This window comes from Benincasa hispida, chromosome 6 (genome assembly GCF_027475165.1).
Source record: "Benincasa hispida cultivar pf3 chromosome 6, pf3_genome.v1.1, whole genome shotgun sequence".
NCBI classification, from domain to species: Eukaryota; Viridiplantae; Streptophyta; class Magnoliopsida; order Cucurbitales; family Cucurbitaceae; genus Benincasa; species Benincasa hispida.
In genome coordinates, this window is record NC_143483.1 from 20,626,090 (window position 1) to 20,653,132 (window position 27,043).

The following is a 27,043-nucleotide window of genomic DNA, read 5'->3' on the forward strand; positions in this document are numbered from 1 at the left end:
GATATAGTGGACTCCTTTTATTGTCCCACACATAAAAGAGGATTTATGTTGTGTATTCTTGCCCCTTGTATGGTAAAGTCTCCTAGGTGCCTCGTACGATAAGCTATCTAGGATTAGAAAAAATAGGTATTAAGGCGTAGGCACAAAATATTTAAGCATACTATCCATACACTATAAATATTGAATCTACAATGATATCAAGACCCGAAAATTTTAAAAATTATTATATTTATGCAAATTACTCACTTGTGTGACATATTTACGAATATGTCAACTAATTTTGCCACGCCTTACAATATTTCGAAATGTAGGAGGTAGAGACTTAAGGCAATGAAACAAAATTATAATACTCTGCAAGTGTCCATAGGGGAAATACATTCCTATATAGTGCATAATGTAGCATGCAAGTGTCTATAAAAACTCCAGCTATTTCCTGCCATATAAACAACCTTTTTACATAAGAAATAATAAATAACAAGTAATTATCTATTGCAAATATAATTTTAATTAAAAATGAACCCACCTGTTGAGGGTAATCACCATCTTCCAATTGAGAGTTAATTAGCAGTTTAGCAGCACGATGGAGAGGAGTTGGATCCCTCCTTGCCTGCAACCATTATTAATCTCATACTTACTTTTATATGCATGTAATTTTACACAATATTATAATTTGAAGAAAAAGAAAGAAAAAAGAAAAAAAACAAACCTGTTGAGAGTGGATCAAAGCCATTAAAGCAAAAGAAGTTTGAACCTCACGAATAGGTAAAGAATTTTCTTTTAACTCAATTAGAAGTTCATTCTTGACCAGTCTCTCAATCCTATTTAAATTTATGTGTCTTAATCTTAGGTGTCAAAGATGGACATTTTTTTCTTTATGAGAAATTTTCCGTCTTTTATTCTAAGTTAACACGGTTTTAGATAGTTTAATATTAAGGAGAACCTTAGTTGCTAACTTTCTTAACACATAAATATTATCTTCGAGATTTGCAGAACAAATATATATTCTAGTTTTGTAAACGAACACTTTATTTACATTAAAAGATAAATAGTAGTTCTGTTCAAGCAAGCATTTTATAGAAATAAGGTTCCTTTCAAGCCTGGAACCATATATACATTATCTAATAAAATATATGATTTATGTAAACAAAGTCGAAGTCCTCCCACTGTCATAGCTGAGACGGTGTGCCCACACGTATCGTCATCTCCCCAGCCTCCAGTTGCCGCCAGGAACTAATTCTCTAAAATGAAGAACAAACATGGTTAGTGGTGCTTGAATCTATTATCCAGGTCGAATCATCATTCTCCAATAACCAAGTCTCCAAAACAAGTAAATCACATTTACCTTGCTTGACCTTATTCTTTTCTACCAAGTATTTGGAACGATTTCTCTTTCAATATCCTTCCTGGTTGCAATGGAAATAAATTTCCTTTGAAGCCTTGGCCTTCTTGCGCTTCTGGACAGCAGTTGGTGGGTTAGCTTCCTCTTTTCCACATTTCTTCTTCTTCCACTTTTTGGTGCCAGAAGAGAAAGACACGGACTTAGTTCCAGAGGTCGAACCTCTGAAGAACCTTTTAGAAGACGAGGCAACATTTGTCACACCCTTCTGTTCCTTGACTTTCATCAAAGATTGAAAATTCTGGAACTTGTTGAGCAAGGCGGTTAGGTTGTAGTCAATCCTAGGGACCTTTTGTCTAAGGCAGGTTCTGTCTAGGCTTAAGTACTTAAGTTGATGGAAACGAAACACCCCTACCTGAGAACCTACCTGGAAAGGTGAATTAGATAGATTTTCTGCAAGCATGTCACAGTTGGTCAAAGACTATGTTAAAGTGTTTAATGGATGATGATCAAAAGTTGTTAAACTGTCCAAGGTAAATGTTACTCTTGGGCAAACCTAAAAAGTCACTAAGTTAAAATTCTTAGCCGTGTTTTTCTAAGTCAACTAAACCCTAGGTTATAAAACACTCAGTGGGAGGAAGAGATGTATTTGATATGTCAAAGATTCCACTTAGATTGGAAGTATTGCCTGGAAGAGGAGTATGTCATTTTTTTAAACAAGAAATATGGCTCTCTCCCCATCCACCATTTTCACATTGAATTTTAAGTAGAAAATCCACAGCTTTCGTTATTGCCAAGAAATTTTCATATGTGTTCCCAGCTGCTGTTAATCCTTTAATGGCAAAATATGTACCATAAATGTGACATATTGTAGCATAAATGTGACATATTCCCCAATTTCCATACCATGATCCATCTTCTTTCTGCATTTGTTTGATGTAATTTGTTGCTTTCTCTATAAAATTATCGATCTCTTTCTTCTCGTGACTTGGAAATAGCTTCTTAAATAGAATTAGAGCTTGTATTGCTGATGATGTGCATTCTACGTATCTAATTTTATTGATTTCATTAATCAAACAATAGTATCAAAAATTAAATTCAACTATTAGAAGTGGGGGTAGGGACTACGGTGTGTGTTTAGATTGCCTTTTTAAGGATTTAATTTTGGAAAAAACAAAGTCAATTTTGTAAAATTTGTAGTGTTTGACAACTTAAAATGACTCCTTGAAAAATTAGTTTGATAAATAAGTTATTAACCATATAGTTTTTTTTTTTTTATTTTTTTTTATTTTTATTTTTTATTTTCGAAAATTAAAGCTTAATTATAAATACTTCTTCTATCCCTATTTTTTTTGCATTTTATCTACTTCCAATATTTATAAAAATCGAGATAAATTTTGAAAATTAAAAGAAGTAGATGCAAATCATTGAGTGTTTAAGTGAAAACTATAAAAAAAAAACTTGGCGAAGAATACGACTCATGTATTTAAGTACATGCAAATCATTGTAAGAAATTGTGAGGAAATAGATTTAATTTTTAAAAACTAAATAGTTACCAAACTGGACTTTAAATCTTAATGCGAAGATAAGTGCTTTTGAATGATTAAGTGAATGTTATCTATCGCAAACAACAACCACCCCCGTCTACCGATAGCAACAATCCGCATCACCCCCTCATTGTCTGCGAGTCCACGACCACCGCCACCAATCACCACCATCTATTGTCAGCAACAATTATTAGTGATCACCATTATTGTTCGTTGTTGGTGACCGCTACCACTTTACCGTCGACGAGGATCACCACCGATCCACCTACAACCTCATTTTCCGAATCAATTACTGGCTATCACTCCGCTAATTAAACCATTGACAGTGGTCAACCATTGAGGGGGGCGTTTAGAACAAAGATTATTATAAGATTATAATAATCATCTCTTGTTACAGTAAATACTATTTTGAAACCCCTAATTCAACTATTAGAAGTGGAGGTAGGGACTAGGGTGTGGGTTTAGATTGCCTTTTTAAGGGTTTAATTTTGGAAAAATAAAAAAGTCAATTTCGTAAAATTTGTAGTGTTTGACAACTTGAAATAATTCTTTGAAAAATTCATTTGAGAAATAAGTTATTGGAGTGAAATTTTTAAGCCTCGTTTGGTAACCATATAGGTTTTTTTTTTCTCCGTAATTTTTGAAAATTAAAGCTTATAAACAATCGTTCTATTTTTTTTCTTTTTTACCTACTTTTTACCAATATTTATAAAAATCGAGATAAATATTGAAAACTAAAAAAATACATGTTTAGAAAGGGACAGTTGCAAATATAGACATTAGACCCAAAGTATTAGCAGATATAACATAATGTAAAAAAAATTGCAAATATGGCCAAATTTAAATAGACCATATTATTTGTAGGAGTCTATCAGTGATAAACCATATCATTGGTAATGATAGACATGTCATATTTGCAATTTTTGAAATGATGTTACCCACTTGGTTATTATTCCTAAAAATTCTACCAATTGTAATTACCATTTTAGAAACTTATTTTCTAAAAAAAAAAAAAAAAAAAAAACTTGGGTAAGAATACGACTCTTGTATTTTAAGTATATTAAAATCATTGTAAGAAATTATGAAGAAATAGATTTAATTTTAAAAAACCAAATAGTTACCAAATTGGACTTTAAATCTTAATGTGAATATAAGTGTTTTCGAGTGTTTAAGTGAATGTTGTCTATCGCAAACAACAACCACCTCTATCTATCGATAGCAACAATCGACATCACCACCTTACTGTCTGCGAGTCCTTGACCATCATCACCGATCGCCATTACTGACAACCACCATCGTCTACTGTTAGCAACAATTACTAGTGATCACCATTATTGTTCATTGTTGGTGACCACCACCACTTTGCCATCGACGAAGACCACCACCCATCCACCTACCACCTCATTGTCCGAATCAATTATTGGCTATCACTTCGCCAATTAACCACTGACAGTGGTCAACCATTTAGGGGACGTTTGGGGTAAAGCATATTATAAGATTATAATAATCACCTCTTGTTACAGTAAATATTATTTCAAAACCATCAATTAGCTACAGTAAACACTATTTCAAAACCCACATTTGCTAAAATATTTACTATTTACTACCATTTTTACTAATTTACATTCATCATTTTTTTATTCTTTGCTAAAGTGCTTACTATTTTCTTTTTAAACTAAACTAGTTTACAACTCAAACACATACTATTATAATCCAAACTAAGATAATCTACACCGAAACACAACTATTAAAACCCAACTATAATAACCTAGGAGTATAATAACCAACTTTTTGCTCCAAACGTCCCCTTATAGTATTTGAAATACAAATTTGAAGTTATTAATTCATAATGTTTGACAACTGTTTTTCTTTTATATAAATTTGACATTTGTAAAAGCATTTTGATGACAAACCAAAGAACCTAAGAATATTTTAAATCTAAATGGTTTTAATAAGAAAAAGTGGGAAAATTATTTTAAATAACCAAACTTCTAAAAATATTTACAAATAATAACAAAATATCACAGTCTATCTGCGATAGACTGCGATAGACTACTATTTGTATCTATATGTCTTATGATAGATAAAAATAATAGTCTATCGCAATTTATTACAGTCTATCACATATAGATATTGAAATTTTGCTATACTTAATAATATTTTAATTTATTTTCTTGTGTTCGGAAGCAGTCCAAAAAAATATTTAAAAGTAAATGTATTTTTAAAGAATTCTGTGTTTTTAAGGCAATCTAAATGGACCTGTAATATTTGGTAAAAAAATAACATTGAATTATTACATACTCACGCTCCAATACTGAGTATTCGTAGAACTCCACCGGATTTAGTTTTTGAAAAATGTAGGACAAAATTTTTTTAATTAACATAAGACCTTTTTCCATTTCTTAACCCTTTTTTATTATTATTTTTTTTTTATTTTGGTGTGTGAAGATTTTAAGAAATTTTGTGTATATCTCACAAATTATTTGTTTACCTCTTACCATGAAGGTACAGTCCCAGTAGGCTCCCCAGGCTGCCATTCCACCATTTTTTGCCTAACAAAAACTTAGCCGTTTAAATCGTTTAATTACGTCATAAATGAAAAGATATCATGAAAATAGCAAAAAAAGCACATTATGTTAAATTTACAGACCTATTTTAAAAACTACAGCTCAAAATATTTTGAATTAGAATTACTATACCTGTAAAGAAAGTATTAAGTTGACTGCATCGAAAAAACATTGTGGTTCCATAGGATCTTCCACAATGTCTGGAGACATTGTTGAAAATATCAAACAACACTAGAACATTATTAATAATAAGAATTAGCACATTATTTACTTTTTTAAAATTTATACATCTTAAAAAAATTTGTTCATATTAATTATCATTAAATTTTATGCTGTAGAATCAGAAATTTGCCATCCATGATCTTGATCGAAGAATGTCCATCATCTTTTTGACATGTGGTGATACATTCTTTTGAAATCGCCATGAGGATTCTCTTTCATCTTCATATATATCATAAAAGAAATGTTATGGAATCCACAAATAAATAAAAAAATAAAACGTATATGAATAGAGATGGGCACATATATTTACATGGTTCATTAATAGTATGTTAGTTACATCCATAAATAGAAGGAGAGACCAAAATCGTAAATAATATAAATATGCCAAAAACGAATCCAACTTAGGTTTTGGGGGGTAGCGTCCCCAAACCCCACTAGGGTGCATCATTCCTGAATTCCGACTTGCTAATTGGTCAATAAGATCCTCATACTTGGTCGTTTGAAGCGTCAGATATCCAATTCAAAATATTCCAATAAAAAATAATAATAATAATAATAAAACAAGGTTTATGAAATTTCACTAAATCATGCTCATTAACAGCTCATCCATGGACAAGATATGTACCTGTGATTTTTTTATGAAGTCATGCCCTTTTTTAAGTGTGTCTGAGAATTCTTCATGAAGATTAGAAGCAAGAATTGCTTGAATGGCAAAGGCAGCATCCCAAGATTGGCTACCAAAGCTCTGGTCAGGTAGGAATATATATGAAAATATAGTGGCAAATATATATGTTTAATTTATAACATGCTTGAAAAAAATAAATAAATAAAGGAATAATATACTAACTTGCATCTTCATTCCATCTTCACCAACCCATAAGTAATCTTTGACTCTAGCAAGATGTTTCTTGTAAGCTTCACCATTAGGGTCGTCTGCCCAGCAAGCAATCATGCATAACGGCTGCATGTTTATTAGACCACGACCATGTCAATTATATAACCAATAGCGTTACTTACACTCCTTTCGATAACCATTTGTTATTTTGTATCTTGTTTTTTAAAATTATGTTTGTTTTCTCCCCGTTTTTCTACCATAATTTTCATCATTCTTAAGAATAAGTTTTGAATTCTTAACTGAATTCCAAAAATAAAAGATAAATTATTTTTAAAAACCTATTTTTTGGTTTTCATAACTTATTACTCGGAGTTTAGAAATAACCCTGAAAAGTGGGTGACAAAATGAATAAACCACAGATAAATAAAGTAGTGTTTATAAACTTCATTTTGAAAAATTAAAAATCAATGCCCGTTTGATTACCATTAGATTTCTTGGTTTTAGTTTTTGAAGATTGTATGTTTTATTACAATTTCTTTCCTGTGATTTTCATAATTCCTAACTAAACATTTCAATTTTATTTAATTTTCATAAACAAAAATAATTTTATTCTTTTTCTTTTTCCTTTTTTTTATTTTTTAAATTTTGGATTAACTTTTAAAAGCACTCATAAAACGTAGATAATAAAATAAATAAATTAAAAGATGGAATGAACAATGTTTACCAACTTAATTAATTTTCAAAAATAAAAAACTAAAACATAAGTAGTTCAGTATTATTAACCCCCATACTAATTCCACTAATCAACTAACTACTTAAGTTATGAGCAAAACCTTTTCCACACATCCAATTGTGATGTAACAACTACAATGATCTTCATAATCAATGTGGAACTTATTTATTTGGATAGTACGATTTCTGATTCTTCTGAATGCCCTGCTATTGAGAATTGGCTCTCTAAGGTATTGAAAAGCATCCCATACTAAATTTTGAATTAGTGGACATTCAAAGCATTTATCCTTCTATATTAGCAAGTGCAATCAACATATAGTGAGAGCCAAAAATAATATATAATACTATTCCATAAATTAAAAATTCCTCATCTCATCAATTGTTAATGGTGTTTTGAATTTTTTTAGTTCGATCATTTGTACCCATACAAACATTCGAAGCTATGATTGAGTCCTCACTTTTGTTAAATTTTTGCATCAATAAATGAGTAATGATTAGTCTCATGCATCCCCTTCTCATATATATATATATATATAAAAATACTAAAGTACATTCCGAACAATACATTTGTATGCATTCAATTCAATTATTTTTTTAATATTTTTTTAATCATTATTTTGTGTGAATATATGAAATAGATGCATAGAGATATATGTATTTTGGAATACATCCAAATATTATCCTAAAAATAATACAATTTAAAAAGAAATCTTTATTTTAAAGTATTTGAGTTACACAAAATCAGTGTGAATTAATAAATACCTTTGCACAATAATGTTGAGCTCCACTCCATTTAATGTTAGTGTAAGATTGAGTATATATTTCTTGTCGTAGTTGTAAAATAAGAGAAGTGAGTGGTCCCACAAAGCGCTTCCCATATACGTATGACATTGGAAGATATGTCAATTGATAATAGCAAAAAAGTGCTCTAGATTCATAGCTACTTTTTCTGATCCAAACATCCAAACTTCTAGTGGCATTGGGATTTTTCCCTCCCACTCTTACACCCCAAAATCTATATAATATTCATATGGAACTACTCACATTAATAGAAATTAGGTAAAAAGAAAAAAGGAAAATTATAATATTGATCAATAAATTTTGGGTCTAGCTAACTTTTATTTGGTTCTTAGATTTTATAATATTACATCATTAGTCGTTACATTTGATTTCAATTTAGTCCATAAATTTCAAATTATGATTTTAGTTTTGTTTGAATTTAGTCCATATATTTTAGGATTTAGACTATTAACCCACTTTCAATCTTTGGCATCGATTAATTTAAAGTAATTATGTAGTGAAATTTTTTAACTTTAATATTGATATAAAAAAAATTAGTAAAATTTAATAAATAATAATGCTATTAATTAATGGGCTATTTTCAAATAAAAGAAAATGAGTTAATTTATTTACAAATATAGTAAAATTTCACTATCTTTAATTTATTTACAAATATAGTAAAATTTCACTATCTATCACTAATAGATCGTGATAGATTACGATAGATATTTATTTGTATTAGTGATAGAAATCTAACGCGGACTATCTCTAATAGACAGTGTGTTGTACTTGAAAATATTTTCAACAATTTTACCATTTACAATAATAACCCTAAATTAATTAATAGATGTTAACGCTAAGGATGGAAAATGAGTGTTTAGTGAAAAATCAAGGTTAAGAGTATAAATATTGAAACCTATGAACCAAATTGAAACAAGACTTAAATCTCAAAGGTAACATCGTAACATTTTAAAACTTAGTAGGCGTGAGGGACACTAACTTGGTTATAATATTCAGTGAGTTATAATAGTCCATGAGTTACAATAGTATATATTTGGGATGCAAACTATGTTAGTATGGATAGAAAATAGTACACTATAACAAAGAGACAAAGAGAGGATGAATAGAAAATAATAACTAAACACTACAACGATGAAAGTTTTAAATAATAATATCAACGGAGGGGTTATAATAGTCACTCCACCCACTTGAAGTTGTGGCCCCAAACAACCATGAAACTCAAAACTTAAAGGACTAAAAATATAATATTTGAAAATATGTATACCAAATAAAAACTATATTCAAAATCTTAAAGTTGAAAAAAAAAATGTTTTTCCCAAAGGTAGAAATTAAATACTATACTCAATGAAAGCCAAATCTTTCCTCAACAAGATATGTAAAGAGCACCTCTATGGTCAAGAATCCACTTCCTTGCTTTAGCACAACCATCCCTGTCTGTTCCTTCCCCAAGCAAACGCAATGCAATGTAGTTTAGGACATTGCAAAGCATGCAACTTTCTCCCACAATGTGCAGTTTCCATCATTGAATAAAGACGTCAATTACAAATTTAAAGATAATATACTTCATTTTGAAAATCAAACAAGATTTGAAGAGGAATGTATATATAAAAATCAAAACAATATTTGAAAAGTAAAACCTTAAATTTTGAAAAAGGACATCAGGATTAATTATATTAATAAGGAGTGTTTCTAGACCTTGGTTCCAGTTATATTATTTAATTTTATATAAGTGGAATTTTAATAATTATCTATAGAGTTGATTAGTGACCAAAGACTAAGCTTTCTCCCAGCCAAATCCACCTAATATTTTTCCCTTTCAAATAACTCCCATCTTTTCTTTCCAAAAAAAAAATAATAATAATAATAAAATAAAAATTCGTTTTTCTTTGTGTGTTTCAACGTGAAAGACAAGTGAGTTAAGAAAGTTGCTTCTTTTATATTGATTATGAATTGACGTCCAATTTATTTTAATTTAAAATTTTGGGGCAATATAAACCTAAAATGTTAAGTCGTATTGTTAGAAAATTGTTAATTTCTAGGAATATTTAACTAAATTGAAATTTGGAAGGGCTAAATTAAAACTTTAAAATATTATAGGACTAAGTTGTAATTATGTACAAAATAGCAATGCTTAATATTGAAGCAAAAATTATAGAAAATATCTATAAATTACAGTTAGTATTGTATGGAAATTGTTAAAACATGTGTGATTTAGACAAAATTTGATACTTGCTTATTTATTTATTTAATCTCTCCCACAATCAATAGAATATGAATGTGGATGTGATTTTAACACTCGTGCGTAAACAATTATTATTATTATTATATTTTGTAAATATATTTGTGCTTTTAGTTTAATAACATGTATAGTGGAGGGATCAAAACTTTAACGTCTTAATATATACTTTATGTCAGTTGAGATATACTCATGTAGGTTCTTAATAGATTAGTTTGAACTCATCTCTTCCTTGACATAATATTTGTACATGATAGTTTGAGATCATCTCTTGTTCATCATGATATTTTATGTTGAGGGTTATCCTAAGGAAGGACCAAAGTCGACCGACGAGCTTAAGTTCAAGGAAATCGGGAAGTGACAGGGAACACGAATCCTAAAAGGAAAAAGTTAGACCTTCGAGTTTTAAGCATCCCAAAAGGAGAAAGCTTAGTTTTTACGTTTTTCTTCTCCCAACTTCTTATAGTGAATGATATTTTTCAAGTTTGATTACTTCTTCTTTCATCTTCTCATCTGTCTTTTCTAAGCAAAAACAATTTTCTTGACATTATTCCTTTCTTCGACGAGTATACATCTAAGATTAGAGGTTGTGATAACTTTGGGGAGCAACCAACGATTACGCTTTAGTACTGAAATCGTGCCGATTTTTGTTTTCAAGGTAGTGGAACAGAGGCAAAGATGCCTCGAGGCGGAGTATAGATCTCACGATGTAAATTTATAAAGAGATACGTGAAAAAAGAAAAATGAAGTATCATATACCTCATTTTCCTCTGTTTTACCTAGGGCTAATTTAACTTAGAAAACTACGGCTAATTATTTTACGAAGTGATTATTTAAATTTGCCCAAAAGTAACACTTACTTTGGATAGTTAAACAATCTTAGTTAATGTTCATTAAACACTTTAATAAACATTAATCAATAATTGTATGCTTGTAAGAAATCTATCTAATTCACTTTTTCATGCCAGTTCTTAGATAGGGGTGTGTCGTTTCTGCCAACTTAAATATCCCAACCTAGACAAAACTACCTTAGACAAAAGATCCGTTATAGATACATTTGCTACAAACTTAATCTTTTAATTAAATCAATTTAATCCTGTTAAACTTATTTATAATCTCATTAGAAATGTGATTATTTGTCTATGTGAATCATATTTTAAAACTATTTAAAAAAATGATTTTAACCTAAGGTTTGTATGCAATATTGAATTATTGATTTTAATTTCTAATTTCATTTAATTATAATTTTTATACATGAAACGAAATAAATTAAAACTAATTATTACATGTTAAAGCATAATTAGGTAAATTATAGCAATTATAAAACAACCTAAAATAATGACATGCTTTATGCAATTCCATTTCATAACTTAACGTACATAACCCTTATATACTAAAGTAATGAAATAATTAATAACATACTTCATCCATATATTCAACTATATATTATAACACTTATAAAATAAATGATGCATGACTATGTTATTAATGCATGCAAATATATATCATAACATTTATATTATATGACGCATGAGTATGCTATAAAATTAAATCATACAACTATATATTATAACATTTATAATGTCAATGATGCATGAATAATGCATAACCTATTGTGGGATTTTACTATATGACGTACATTATGACATAAATATATAAAATAAATCATACATCATATACATAATTTAAAATAATTATTGGACAAAGATTGGACTCTTAAACAATTAATTAAATTAAAATAACACTTATATTAATTTAATTAATTAAAAAACAACTAGCTATTACAAAAACAGAAAAAAAAAACCAACTGATTCAAAACAAGCGAATTGGGTCTTGAACCACACGAACCGGACCACCCAACATCCGAACCGATCACGAATCGCTCAAACAAAGCGAACCAGACAAAAACCAACCGAGCCACGCAAATCACACGTGAACCGGTTCATTCTTGCCGTCTCGCAGTGTTGCAACAATGTGATCTAGCGTTGCAATGCTACAAAAAGAACATTCCGTTCTGCCTTTCGCAATGTTGCAACGCTACTGTTTAGTTGCGAATTCCTTCAATTTTGACCTCGTTTTCTCCAGATAAACGCCAAAATGATTATGAATGATTCAAGACTTTCAAAATACAGACTCTAATGCAATTAATGCCTAAAAACAAAGGCCCTTATAAACCAAAACTTGTAAAATAAAGATGTAAAACTATGATCCAATCTCGAATAAATCCAATAATTGCAAACCAAATTTTTTTTTCATTGATCACACAATTTATAGAATGAAACGCACTATAGGTCTATAGATGCATTATGAAAAATTAAAAAAATAAATCGGGACCAAAATTACGCTCTGATGCTAATTGAAGGAATTGTAAAGTTTCGTAGCAGAAACGGGGATCAACCCAATTTTTATTTTCACAAAACAATGAAATTACAGAGCATACAATTATGCAATAATGAAGAATTTATGGCATGCAACTTTACGAAAAAAATAGAGAAAGGTCTGGGAGAAATAAGTACTCTTGAAGAAACCAATTTCATCACAAAATTCCTCCTCAAACAGTCACGATCCAAAATAGTCACCACCACAAGTGAGATCTCAATATTCTCTTTCGGGATGAGAATTTCTCATGAGTGTGTGGGTGATTTTGGATGAGGGAGAGAGAAGAGGGAGAAGAGATTTGTTGTAGGGAGTCTTCTATATGTTTTTTAGAGAAAAAGCTATGATCTTTTTGTGAAAAAGATGAACATCACCACAAAAAAAAAAAAAAAAAAAAAAAAAAAAAAAAAAAAAAAAAACTGCCCTTATTCCCACATCTAATGAGAGAAAATTGAGAGGTCCCTTTAATTTTGAAATTTTAAATTAAATTAATAAATTTAATTTAATAACTAATTTGTTATATATATATATATATATATATATATATATCAAATATAACAACAAACCTATAGTTTATATTGTATCAGATACAATATAACTTACAGTTTTATTTCTCTCATACGTGTATGGTATTTAATATAAATCACATTTATAATAAATTTAATTATATGAATCTCATTCATATAATTATTATTTAAATCATATTCAAATATTTATTTCCTCTCAATTAAACTTTATATTATAATGTATCAAATGCATTATATTAATTATATCATATATAATTATGTTAAATTAATTATATTACATATAATAAATTCTCTCAATTAATTTGAACATTCAAATTAATCCAAAATTAATTTTCAATAATCTCAGTTGAGTTCAGATGGGACCTTATGGACCTGTAGATTGAAACTCCAATGATACTTGAATAATTAATTAAACTTCTTTAATCAAATTATTCAACATCCATTAACGGCGGGTCATTCCACTAAAGACAGACAACTAAACTCTTCACACTACAGATATATTTTTGTGCCAATTTAGTATATCTAGTCAACCGCACGATGACCCTTCATAAATTCTTCATAAGTACACTTGGACCAAAATTACCGTTTTGCCCTAATAGTTACATCAAACTTCTTAAGTACCACTGGTTCATCTAATGAACAATATGTCATAGTCCAACTATGGTCATACTTCTCTGGGGCCAAAAGAGGATGTGGTGCTACATTGTTTAAGCCTAGGAATCAGTTCTAAAGGGATCAATTTATCTACTTATCCAAACGTTAGAAAAGGAATGAATTCCGTCTTGTGTAGCTGTGTTCCCAGCTCCTCAATCACACAAATCCCCAAGATAGTAGGCTTAATGAGTCGGTGATTTGGTTAACATCTATACTATAACATCTATACTATATGATGTATGAGCATGCTATATATTATAACATCTATACTATATGATGTATGAGCATGCTATAAAAATAAATCATGCAACTAAATATATATATCATAACATTTATAATATAAATGATACATGAAATTAAATGCATAATCTATGGTGGGATTTTATACAATATGACATACAATATAACATATAATAATAAAAATTAAATTATACATCATATACATAATTTAAAGACAATTAATGGACTAGGATTGGACACCTAAAAAAAAACTAACTATTACAAATTAATAGTCAATCGATTCAAAACAGGTGAATTGGGCCTTTAACCACTCAAACAAACCACGAACTGCTCGAACTAGCCATGAGTCATTCCAGAAGAATCCACAAAACTCGAATTGGAGAACCCACGAACCGAATCGGACCAGCAAACCACGAACTGCGCGTGAACTGGAGCTGGATCATGCATCTTCTTTGACTTGGACCGTTGAGACGTCGTGCCATAACGTTGCGATGTTATGGAGATGACTTTCATCTGCCGCATTGCAGCATCGCAATGCTAGGGCACAATGTCGTGACGTTGTACAGTCGCCCACTGTACAGTTTCGAACTCCTTCAAAACGCTTCCGATTTTTGCCTCATTAACTAAAATTGACCGAGAATAGTACGAGTGACTGAAAACTTAAATACACAAACTAGATAGCAATTTTTTGCCCCAAAATATGGGCCCTTACAAAACAATTTTATAAAAAAAAAAAGAAGCAAAAATCTAAATGTCCAATCTCGAAAAACCATCCATAATTGCAAAAACAAACACATTCACAAAGATTCATCAAATGAAAGTTATAGAATGCTTAAATCCCACTAGAAATTTTAAAAATATTTTGAAACTTTGGAAAAATTTAGGCCAAAAAACCTGACTCTGATACCAATTGAAGGAAACATTGAAGGTTCTTGAGCGAAAAATAGGATTGGTCCCAAAAACCCAAACTTACAAAATATGAACTTTACAGCAAAAAAAACAAAAAAAAATTATGCATTTGATTAAAATACAACATCCTTGGAGAAATTACAGAAGAAAGAAATGGGTTTAGAAAACCTTTGAAGACCAATTTTCATATGAAATCTCTCGAACCGATATGAACACCACCACGATGTAAACCTCTATATTCTCCGGTTGAGAATCTAGGCGTTTTGCGGGCTCTAGCTATTTTGAATTAGGGAATTTGAGAGAAGAAAGGAGAGGAGAATTTAGTGATCGCGAAGGATTGGAAAAATTACCGGACCTTTTCGTAAAAGGCACACAGAGGAAGAAGATGAAGAAAACTGTTTTACTCTTCTCACTATCACATTGTAGAGAGAAAAATGGAGAGGAAGTTATAACTCCCTTCCTCAAATTATTTTAAAAAATTAAAATTAAAAAATAAAATAAATTTTAATAAAAACTTTAATATATTTTTATATATCAACCACTTTATCATGTAAATATATATTAAACTATATATTTATCAAATATAAGATATAACCGATAGTTTAAAATTGTATCCGATATAATATAACCTATAGTTTAATTTTGTTAACAAAGAAATTTAATATAAATCCCTTTATATAAATTTTAATTATATAAATCTAATTCATATAATTAATATTTGAATCATATTCAAATATTTATTTTCACTCAAATAAACTTTATAGCGTATCAAATACATTATAATAATTATGTAATATATAATTAAAATAGAATAATTATATCACATGTAATTAATTCTCTCAATAAATTTGAACTTAATAAAAAAATTGATTCTCATTAACTCTCGTTGAGCTACAATGGGGATCTTATGGACTTATAGCTTGAAGCTCCAATGATACATGAATAATTAACTAAACTCATTTAATTAAATTATTCACCATTTTTTAACTGTCGGATACTCCACTAAAGATCGACAACTGTACTCTACGCACTATAGATATATTTCTTTGTCCAGCGGATATAACCAGTCAATAGTACAATGACTCTTCAAAAATTCCTAGTAAATACAATTGGGCCAAAATTATCGTTTTGCCCCTATAATTACATCTAACTTCTTAAGTACCACTGATCCCTCTAATGAACAATAAATTGTAGTCCAATTATGACCAAACTCCTCTCGGGCAAGGAGAGGGTGTGGCACTTCATTGTTCAAGCCCTATATTCAGTCCTTAAGGGAGCAATTTATATATTTACCCCGACGTTGGGGAAGGAGTGAATTCCTTCTTGTGTAATTGTGTTCCCAACTCCTCAACCCACAAAATACATTTTAACAAATAGAAACCCAAAGTTCATCCTTTTTGAATTCATACTTGACCTTTTGTACCAAAGTTCATCCACAAAGATTCAAAATTCCTTTCTAGGGCTCAGAAGTATCTTTTGAATAAATTTCATCCAAATTTGAACTTGGAGTACATTCCCAAGTAGAAACCCATAGTTTATCCTTTTCTAACTTTTCCTTGACCTTTTGTGTCAAAGTTCGTCCACGCAGTTACAAAACTCATTTGCACGGTTCAAATGTACCTTTTGGACAAAACATCGTCTAAATTTTGACTTGAAACACATTTCGACAAGTAGAAACCTAGAGTTCGTCCTTTTTGGACTCTATCTTGACCTTTAGGCCAAAGTTTGTCCACAGAGGTACAAAACTCCTTTCAATGGTTCATAGGTACCTTTTGAACAAAATTTCATCGAACTTTGAACTTGTGCACATTTTGGTAAGTAGAAACCTAAAGTTCATCCTTTCCGGGCTCTTTATTGACGTTTTGTGCCAAAGTTTATGCCCAAAGGTACATAACTCTTGTTCAGGGTTCATGAGAACTCTTTGAACCAAACTTCATCCAAATTTGGACTTGAAGCACATTTCAATAAGTATAAACCCAGCGTTCATCCTTTTCGGACTCTGTTTTAATCTTTTTTGTAAAAGTTAATCCAAAAAGATAAAAAAAAAACTCCTTTCTAGGGTACATAAGTACCTTTTGAACCAAACTTTATCCAAATTTGGACTTGGAGCACATTTCGAAAAGTAGAAACCCAAAGTTCTTCCTTTTTGAGGTCTTTCTTGAGCTTTGTGTGAAAGTTCGTCCACAAAGGTATAAAACTCCTTTCCAAGGTTCAGAAGTAACCTTTGAACCAAACTTCGTCCAAATTTGGAATTGGAGTGCATTTCCAAAAGTAGAAACCTAAAGTTCGTCCTTTTCGAAGTCTGTCTTCACGTTTTGTGCTAAAGTTTGTCCATACAAGTACAAAATTCCTTTCTAGGGTTCAAAAGTACCTTTTGGATCAAACTTCATCCAAATTAGGTAGGGGTGTTTCGTTTCTGCCAACTTAAATACCCCAACCTAAACAGAACTAGCTTTAGACAAAAGGTCCCTTATAGATACATTTGCTACAAATTTAATCTTTTAATTAAATCAATTTAATCCTATTAAACTTATTTATAATCTCATTAGAAATGTTATCTTAGGTCTATGTGAATCATATTTTAAAACTATTTTAAAAAATGATTTTAACCTAAGTTTTGCATGCAATTTTGAATTATTTATTTTAGTTTCTAATTTTATTTAATTATAAATTTTATAAAAGAAATGAAATAAATTAAAACCAATTATTTCATATTAAAGCATAATTAGGTAAATTATAGCAAATATAAAATAATCTAATGTAGTGACATGCTTCATGCAATTCCATTTTATTACTTAACGTACATAACCCTTATATAATAAAGTAGTGAAATAATTAATAACATACATCCATCCATATATTCATCTACACATTATAACACTTATAATATAAATGATGTATGACTATGTTATTAATGCATGCAAACATAGATGATAACATTTATATTATGTGATGCATGAGCATGCTATAAAATTAAATCATGCAACTATATATTATAACATTTATAATGTCAATGATGCATGAATAATGCATAACCTATTGTGGGATTTTACTATATGACATACATTATGATATATAAATATATAAAAGATATCATACATCATATGCATAATTTAAAACAATTATTAGACCTAGATTGACTCCTAAAGAATTAATTAAATTAAAATAACACTTATGTTAATTTAATTAATTGAAAAACAACTAGCTATTACAAAAAAAAAATGATCATAAATGATTCAAGAATTTAAAAATACAGACTCTATTGCAATTAATGCCCACAAACAAAGGCTCTTACAAACCAAAATTTGTAAAATAAAGCTATAATCCAATCTCGAAAAAATCAAATAATTACAAACCAAAAAAGTTTTCATTCATCACATGAATCAATTTATAAAATGCAACCCATTATAGGTCTATAGATGCATTCTGGGAAATTAAAAAAACAAAAATTGGGACCAAAACTACGTTTTGATACTAATTGAAGAATTGTGAAGTACTGTAGCAGAAGTGGGGAACGATCCAATATTTATTTTCATAGAAAAATGAAATTAAAGAACATACAATTATGCATCAATGAAGAATTTACGGCATGCAACTTTACGAAAAAAATAGAGAAATGGTTGGGAGAAATAAGTACCCTTGAAGAAACCAATTTCTTCACAAAATTCCTCCTCGATCAGTCACGATCCAAAATGGCCAACACCACTAGTGAGTATTCTCTTTTGGGATGATAATTTCTTAGAAGTGTGTGGGCCCTGTAATTTTGGAAGAGGGAAAGAGAAGAGAGAGAAGAGAGAGAGAAGAGATTTGTTGTAGGGAGTGTTCTATATGTTTTTTCTAGAGAATAAACTAAGACCTTCTGGGAAAAAGTTGAACATCACCCAAAAAAGAAAAAAAAAAAAATCAAAACAAAACAAAACAACCCATATTCCCCGTCTAATGAGATAAAATTGATGGGAGGCCCCTTTAATTTTGAAATTTTACATTAAATTAATAAATTTAATTTAATAACTAATTTATTATTATATATATAAAAAACTATATGCTATATCACATAACATATAGTTTTTATTGTATCAAATACAATATAACCCACAATTCTATTTTTCTTATACGTACGTATTTAATATAAATCACATTTATAATAAATTTAATTATATGAATCTCATTCATATAATCAATATTTAAATCATATTCATATATTTATTTCCTCTCAATTAAACTTTATATTATAATGTATCAAATACATTATATTAATTATATCATATATAATTATGTTAAAGTAATTATATCGCATATAATAAATTCCCTCAATTAATTTAAATAATTCAAATTAATCCAAAATTAATTCTCAATAATCCTAGTTGAGCTACAGAGGGGACTTTATGAACCTGTATATTGAAACTTCAATGGTACTTGAATAATTAATTAAAATTCTTTAATCAAATTATTTAACATCCATTAATTGTGGGTCACTCTACTAAAGATCGACAGTTGAATCTTTGCACTACAGATATATTTCCATGCCCATTTAATATATCTAGTCAACAACACGATGACCCTTCACAAATTACTCGTAAGTATAGCTGGACCAAAATTACCGTTTTACCCATATAGTTACATCAAACTACTTCTCTTGGGCCAAGAGAGAGTGTGGCGTCCCTAATCCCTCTAATGAAGAATAAGCCATAGTCCAACAATGGCAATACTCCTCTCGGGCTAAGAGAGGGTGTGGCGCCACATTGTTCAAGCCCCAGAATCAGCCCTCAAGAGAGCAATTTATCTACTTACCAGATACTAGGGAATGAATGAATTCCGTCTTGTGTAGCTGTGTTGTCAACTCCCAAATCAGATGAATCTCGAAGATGGTAGGCTTATTGAGTCGGTGATCTGGTCACTTTCACTCATATAAATCAAAGGACTGCCTTCATAGAAAGAAGTTCACAAGTCACTTAAGATTCAGATTATGTCACCTACAGTCATTTTAGTGAAATGTACGTCACTATATGACCATGTTTAAGATCCAAAGTTATTTTATGTAACTTAAACATATATGTAGCTGACATGTAGATAGATCATGTTTAAGTAATAACCTAAATGATTTGTAGTATATGGATAAGGTTGGATGCCTTATTATAAACGAGTTTATCTTAATCGTTCATGGAGACATGTGAGTGGAGGTATCATATACAAAGAATTTGTACATGACCAGACTGCGAAATGATTAATCTATTAATTTAGCAAATAACATTAATCTATCTATTAACCTTGGATTTTAGTTATGCAATTATAAAAAAAATCAAATAACAAATTATTTTATTAATAAATCATTTACAACATCACAAACCATCCCTTAAAGCATAAAATCCAACAAACCAAACCGACCATGTCCAACTAAAACCCTCTATAGATTAGAATGCTATTGTATATTTATTAAAAAATTCCAAACATCAACAACTAACTAAAGATCAATCCATGCTCAAAACAACACAATAGAATAATAGAATAAAAAACATCATTTAAAATAAAGCCTCAGGTCAAAACACCCTTAGGGCGCTGCATCGCCACTTTCAATAGGTTTTTAGCCCAAAATTTTCCCTCCCTTTTTCATGGTTGGCCTTAGACGTCATATCTTAAATGTTCATTAATTAAGTTTACAAAACTTAATTTACATTTTACCACCTACTAAATCCTTTCTTTGGTGTTTGACTAACTATAGTGAAAATTCTTATTTATTTGGTTTGTAAGATTCAGAAGTTTTTTCAATCTGGCTTGGATGGAGAATCCATTATAGACATTTATAAATTTTTGTACGTCAAATAAGAACAAATGTATTATTGATTTCAGAAAAAGTTGCCAATTTTTCAATGTTGGGAGCCATTAGCCAATATTTAGGTTAGATATCGGGGGCTCCTCTTCTTGGATTGTTCCACTTATAACGAGGGCTCGCGTTGCCTTGAGAACTAACATTCTTCGTCATTATAGGGTAAAGTCTCCTAAGTACCTCATATGAAAAGCTAAGATTAGAAAAAGAAGGTAAATTTATGCATTGCCTTCCTATGCTATAAAAAAAATGTATTTAAAATGATAGTAGAACAATAAAATTTTTAAAATGATCATATTTGTAAATAATTTATTGTGGTGACACACAATACAATTATCCAACACATAAATATTTTTACCACAAATCTAGAATGTAGCGGTTTAAGGCAAGGAAACAAAATTATAATACTCTGCAAGTGCCCATATGGGAAATACATTTCTGTATAGTGCATAATTTAGCATGCAAGTGTTCATGAAAACTCCTATTATTTCCTGCAATATAAACAACCTCAATACATGAGAATTAATTAATAACAAACAATTAGCTATTAAAATTAAAATGGAATGCTAATTAATAATGAACCCACCTGTTGAGGGTAATCACCATCTTCCAATTGAGAGTTAATTAGCAGCTTAGCAGCACGATGGAGAGGAGTTGGATCCCTCCTTGCCTGCAACCATTATTAATCTCATACTTACTTTTATATGTATATTTGATTATACGGTATGGTTTGAAGAAAAATAAAGAAAGTAAAAACAAACCTGTTGGGCATGGATTAAACCCATTAAAGCAAAAGAAGTTTGAACTAGATTGGAAGTATTGCCTGGAAGAGGAATATATTTATTTTTTAAAGTGGAAATGTGGCTCTCTCCCCATCCACCATCTTCACATTGAATTTTAAGTAGAAAATCCACAGCTTTTGTCATTGCCAAGCAATTTTCATAAGTGTTTCCTGCTGCTGCTAATCCTTTTATGGCAAAATATGTACCATAAATGTGACATATTCCCCAATTTCCATACCATGATCCATCTTCTTTCTGCATTTTTTTGATGTAATTTGTCGCTTTTTCTATAAAATTATCAATCTCTTTCTTCCTGTGGCTTGGAAATAGCTTCTTAAATAGCAGTAGAGCTTGTATTGCTGAAGATGTGCATTCTACACATCTAATTTTTGTAATTTCATTTATTAAACAACAGTTTAATTTACAAGAGATAAAATTGCATTCTACCGGTTTGTTTAGATTGCCTTTTCAGTTTAATTTTGAAAAAAACAAAAAGCCATTTTTATAGAATTTTTACGGTTTGATAACCACTTAAAATGACGTAACTTCTTATCAAATGAGTTTGATCGATCAATAAACCATGTTTTGAGTGAATCACTTGAATCCTAATATATATATATTTTTTAAATGAGTGTTTAATTAAGCATTACTTCAAAGCTTCATGATATATAAAAATGATACCAAAATGTCCTCACATTTTACTTCTCTATGACTTCGATAGCCACTTAATGTCGGAAACCCTTCATGACTATAGTCTCCTCAGTACCCTTAGGTTTGCAACCACCAACTAAGATCGTCGTTGTCAACAACCAGCGCCATCTCCTACTAGCAACAATCGTCAATGACCATCACTGCCTTACTGTCGATGGTGATTCATCGTCCACCTATCACATCATCGTCGAGAACCACTAATGACAACGACTCTACTAATCACTAACAATGGTCTTTTAAATATAAATTTAAAGTTCATGTCTTTTATAGTAATTTGATATTTATAATAACTTTTGTCTGTAGAACAAACGAAAAAATAAACTTGTATATATAAAAACACTTTTAACGTAACTTATGAATATTTTGATTCCAACAATGTTTATAAAAAAAATGTTCAAAAGTAAATACAGTTTTAGAAAAAATTATTTTTGCTGGCAATCTAAACAGACCTGTAATATTTTTTTTTTTCAAATAATAACCATATGAATTATTTTACATACTCACGCTCCAGTACTGTGTATTCCATGAATTCCACTGGATTTAGTTGCTGAAATGTAGTATTAAAAAAAAAGAGAATTAATTAAAAATCCTTTTATTATTATTATTATTATTTTTCTTTTGGTGTGAGAAATTTTATATATATCTCATAAATTATATGTGTACCTCTAACCATGCAGGTAAAGTACCAGTTGGCTCCCAAACTGCCATTCCACCATTTTTTGCCTATTTAATTAAGAACAAAAATTCAATAGTTTATGTTGTTTAACTGCATTAGATGAAATCATATCATGATAAAAGAAAATAATAATAATATGACATTGTTTAATGGTAGAGACCATCAATTATATAAACAAACTTAATCTATGTTGAGCATTAAACTCAAATTGTCAGGTTTTTGGACGGTTTTTAGTAGGCATTTAGAAGATCAAACGATGTCCAAATTAAATGTGTGACCTATAGAGTTTGGAAGATCAAATTTTTGAAATTCTATCTTAATTATTGTAATCCCTTTCATTTGCTTTTATTAGTGATTTATTGAAGAAATTTAGTGAGACACTTTGTGAGACTATATATATAGTGGTATTGTAATTTTTGTCAAAATAATGTTGAAAAAGAAATCAATAGAAGATTGAGTATTAGTGTCCATATTTTATTTTTTCGCTCTTCAATAAAAAGCCCCATCACTCAAATAATTTTGTTTTCTTTTTTTCAATCTAAACATCTCCATTTTAAAAAACTATAATTCAAAATATTTTGATTTACAATTAATACCTGTAAGGAAAGTACTAAGTTGACAGCATCAAAAAAACATTCTGGTTCCATAGGATCCCCCACAATGTTTGGAGATATTGTTGATAATATCAAACAACACTGAAACATTATGTATATTATAGATTAATAAATCATTAAAAAATTTTAAATTTATACATGTTAACAAAATTAGTGAACATTATTAATAATTACCATCAAATTTTCTGTTGTACAATCAGAAACTTGCCATCCATTGTCTTGATCAGTGAATGTCCATCCTCCTTTTGATATGTGACGATACATTCTTTTGAAATTCCCGTCAGGATTCTCTTTGATCTTTTTATATTATATCAAAAGGAAAGTGAAAGGAAGGCAAATAAAATTTACAGATATTTCTCTAAATTAATCAAACTCATTATTATTAGTAACATATGTACCTGTGATTTTTTAATGAAGTCATGCCCTCTTTTTAATGTGTCTGAGAATTCATCATGAAGATTAGTGGCAAGAATTGCTTGAATGGAAAAAGCAACATCCCAAGATTGGCTTCCATTAATGCCCTTCTCACCGTCAAATGAGAATGATATATATATGAGAAATATATATGTTTAACTATGATATTGTTGAATAAAAAAAATAGATTTCGATACTATTTTGTAATCATTTGAAAGATCATGACGAACTAAAGTTGAAAGTGTAGGAACCAAAATAATATTTTAAAGGATAGGTATCAAAATCAGCGAAAACCATAAATACAAGAACAAAAATAATAATTAAGGAATAATATACTAACTTGCATCTTCATTCCATCTTCACTAACCCATAAGTAATCTTTGACTCTAGCAAGATGTTTCTTGTAAGCTTCACCATTAGGGTCGTCTGTCCAGCAAGCAATCATGCATAATGACTGCATGTTTATTAGCCCGTTACTATGTCAATATAATTAATACTTATTTACATTCCTCCAATAACCATTTGTTATATTTTGTTTTGTTTTTGAAAATTATATTTTTCTCTCTCAATTTCTTACCATGATTTCGAATTTTTAACCAAACTCTAAAATAAAATAAAAAATTATATAGTTTTTGAAAACCTACTTTTTGGTTTCTATAACATATCACTTAGAATTTGAAAATATCCCTAAAAGGTGGATAACAAAACGAATAAACCTTAGGTTATAAAACAAAGTATTATTAACTCTTATATTAATTGCAGTAATCGACAACCACGTTAGTTAGGAACAAAACCTTTTCCACACATCCAATTGTGATATAACGACTGCAATGATCTTCATAATCAATGTGGCGCTTGTTTATTTGGATGGCACGATTTCGAACTCTTTTAAATACTCTACTGTTGAGAATTGGTTCTCCCAGATATTGAAGAACATCCCAAGCTAACTTTTGAATCAGTGGACGCTCAAAGCATTTATCCTCCTATAGTATTAAGGGCAAACAATTTATTGTATGATTAGAATTCCATATCGAATAAAATATTATTGAAAATTATTCCTCTGCATAACTATAGTATTAAATAATTACCTTTGCACAGTAATGTCTTGATGGACACCATTTGATGTTGGCGTAAAGTTGAATATAGATTTCTTGTCGTAGTTGTAAAATGAGAGGAGTGAGAGGCCCCACAAAGCGCTTCCCATATAAGTATGACATTGGAAGATATGTCAATCGACTATAGCACAAAAGTGCTCCTGGATTCATAGCCACTTTTTCTGATCCAAACATCCAAACTTCTGGTGGCATTGGGTTTGTTCCCTCCCATTCATACACCCCCAAAATCTATATAATCATATTAAAATTACTCCATTTAATACAAATCACAAGAAAAAAATAATAATATTTACGTAGGTAGAAATTAAATACTATACTACTCACTGCAAGCCAAATCTTTCCCCAAGAAGGTATGTAAAGAGCACCTCCATGGTCAAGAATCCACTTCCTTGCTTTAGCACAACCATCCTTGTCTACTCCTTCCCCAAGCAAACGCAATGCAATGTAGTTTAGGACAGTGCAAAGCATGCAACTTTCTCCCACAATGTGTAGTCCCCATCCACCATCTTCATTCTATTTCCATTCATTCAACGGATAAAGACGTCAATTACCAATCCAAAAGATCGTACTTAATAACAAAAACTTTTTATTTCATTAGTTGAAATCAATTAAAACTAATTAGCTAATTAGTTTTCACCTGATGACAATAAACATAGTGGAGAATTTCCTTTTGATGCTCTTTTGAAAATACAGTATTAAGATCTCTTGTGATGTACAGTGTAAATACCTTTCCTCGAAAAAAAAAAAAAAAAAATATATATATATGTTAAAATGTAGAAAGTATATACATTTCCAAATCATTAAAGACTATGAATTAAATGAATTACAGTTACCAAAGGAGGTAGACAGAATAAAGGGCCAGCATTTTCCGCAGGCCAATGGCCATGGTCGCTTTGTAAGGCTACAAAGAAAGTTGCCGCTCTTTTCAATGCCATTTTTACAGTTTCCTTCTTCATGATTCCTCCATTTCCTTCTTCAACTACCACTTTTGGAATTGTTTGTTTGAAATTTTTCTCTCCTAAAAACTGCATCCTTCCAAGATAATCAAAATTATGCAATTATATTGTTATGACAATCATGATGGAAGAACAAAAAAAGAAAATGACCTGAAATCTCCAAAGCAAATCACTACTACATTGGATTTTATTTCGATTTTGGTAAAAATTTAGACGTGCAGCTTCAACTTGAGCTCGTTCTTGAGGTGTCCCTGCATCAGGATCAAATTCCCATGTTTGCCTTCCAATGAAATTGTTTGTACTGAACAAATTATTCTCATTCTCTCCCTTTCCCAACTTAAGTCTCCACATCTTTCACTAATAAATTCGTCTCCCAAACAAACTTAATTGCCTTTACACTCAAAACCCTTCCCTATATATATATATAAACCTTATAACACTTTTTAAATGTCTTGTGCAATACAAGACTAATTTTTATTTATTTATTTTTAAGAAAAATCAAATATGACCAAAAACAAACTGTCAAATTCAGTGATTTACTACACACAACTATTTTAAGAGAGTGGTCTAAAGGGGGCACGAAAATGTCGACTTTGCACTATGCCATATGATATATATAGTATATATAACATAAAATATATCATATCATATAGGTAGTAGAAGAAAATAGGTAAAAGTAGAAGGATATAACGAGGAAGAGAGGAACAATAATATTGACATTGGCACTTGCTTCATCAATAGCTTTCCATTGAACGCCCTAAATTTTTTGTATTGTTAGTCATATTATGCTAGAAAACTCTCTACAAGTGAACCGCGAAAGTTATTGTTGAGCGATGAAAACATGGCATTAGTAGGTATGGGTGTTACAATGACAGACAACTCTTAAAAAATTGATTCTACCTAATCCAATCTAACTCATATATGCCCTATGAGTATTAATAGCATTCTAATCAGTTAGTTACTCAGGCG

At 29.9% G+C, this 27,043-nt stretch overlaps 1 protein-coding gene and 1 pseudogene across 10 annotated transcripts; both read right to left on the reverse strand.

Moving 5' to 3' along the window:
- Window positions 1–322: 322 nt before the first annotated feature.
- Window positions 323–8,392, reverse strand: LOC120069942 (beta-amyrin synthase 1-like; annotated as a pseudogene).
- Window positions 8,393–18,615: 10,223 nt separating this feature from the next.
- On the reverse strand, window positions 18,616–26,994 carry LOC120069943 (beta-amyrin synthase-like). 10 transcript variants are annotated; one of them, XR_016530245.1, is made up of 16 exons: window positions 26,225–26,993; window positions 25,946–26,143; window positions 25,756–25,845; window positions 25,443–25,631; window positions 25,092–25,346; window positions 24,798–24,986; window positions 24,344–24,457; window positions 23,988–24,110; window positions 23,764–23,886; window positions 23,572–23,670; window positions 22,963–23,022; window positions 22,800–22,846; window positions 21,568–21,970; window positions 21,393–21,476; window positions 19,774–19,903; window positions 18,616–18,737 (listed from the first exon to the last, which is right to left on the reverse strand). XR_016530245.1 is itself a non-coding variant. In XM_090314920.1 (15 exons), the coding sequence occupies exons 1-14, from the start codon at window positions 26,423–26,425 to the stop codon at window positions 21,439–21,441; spliced, it is 2,067 nt and encodes a 688-aa protein (XP_090171046.1). In that variant the 5' UTR covers window positions 26,426–26,993; the 3' UTR covers window positions 19,396–19,903; window positions 21,393–21,438. The 10 variants fall into 10 exon arrangements, 9 of the variants coding, with proteins under 9 accessions (XP_090171046.1, XP_090171047.1, XP_090171042.1 ...); XM_090314920.1 differs by lacking the exon at window positions 18,616–18,737 and having other exon boundaries at window positions 19,396–19,903; window positions 21,630–21,970; XM_090314921.1 differs by lacking the exon at window positions 18,616–18,737 and having other exon boundaries at window positions 19,396–19,907; window positions 21,630–21,970.
- Between the last annotated feature and the right edge of the window lie 49 nt (window positions 26,995–27,043).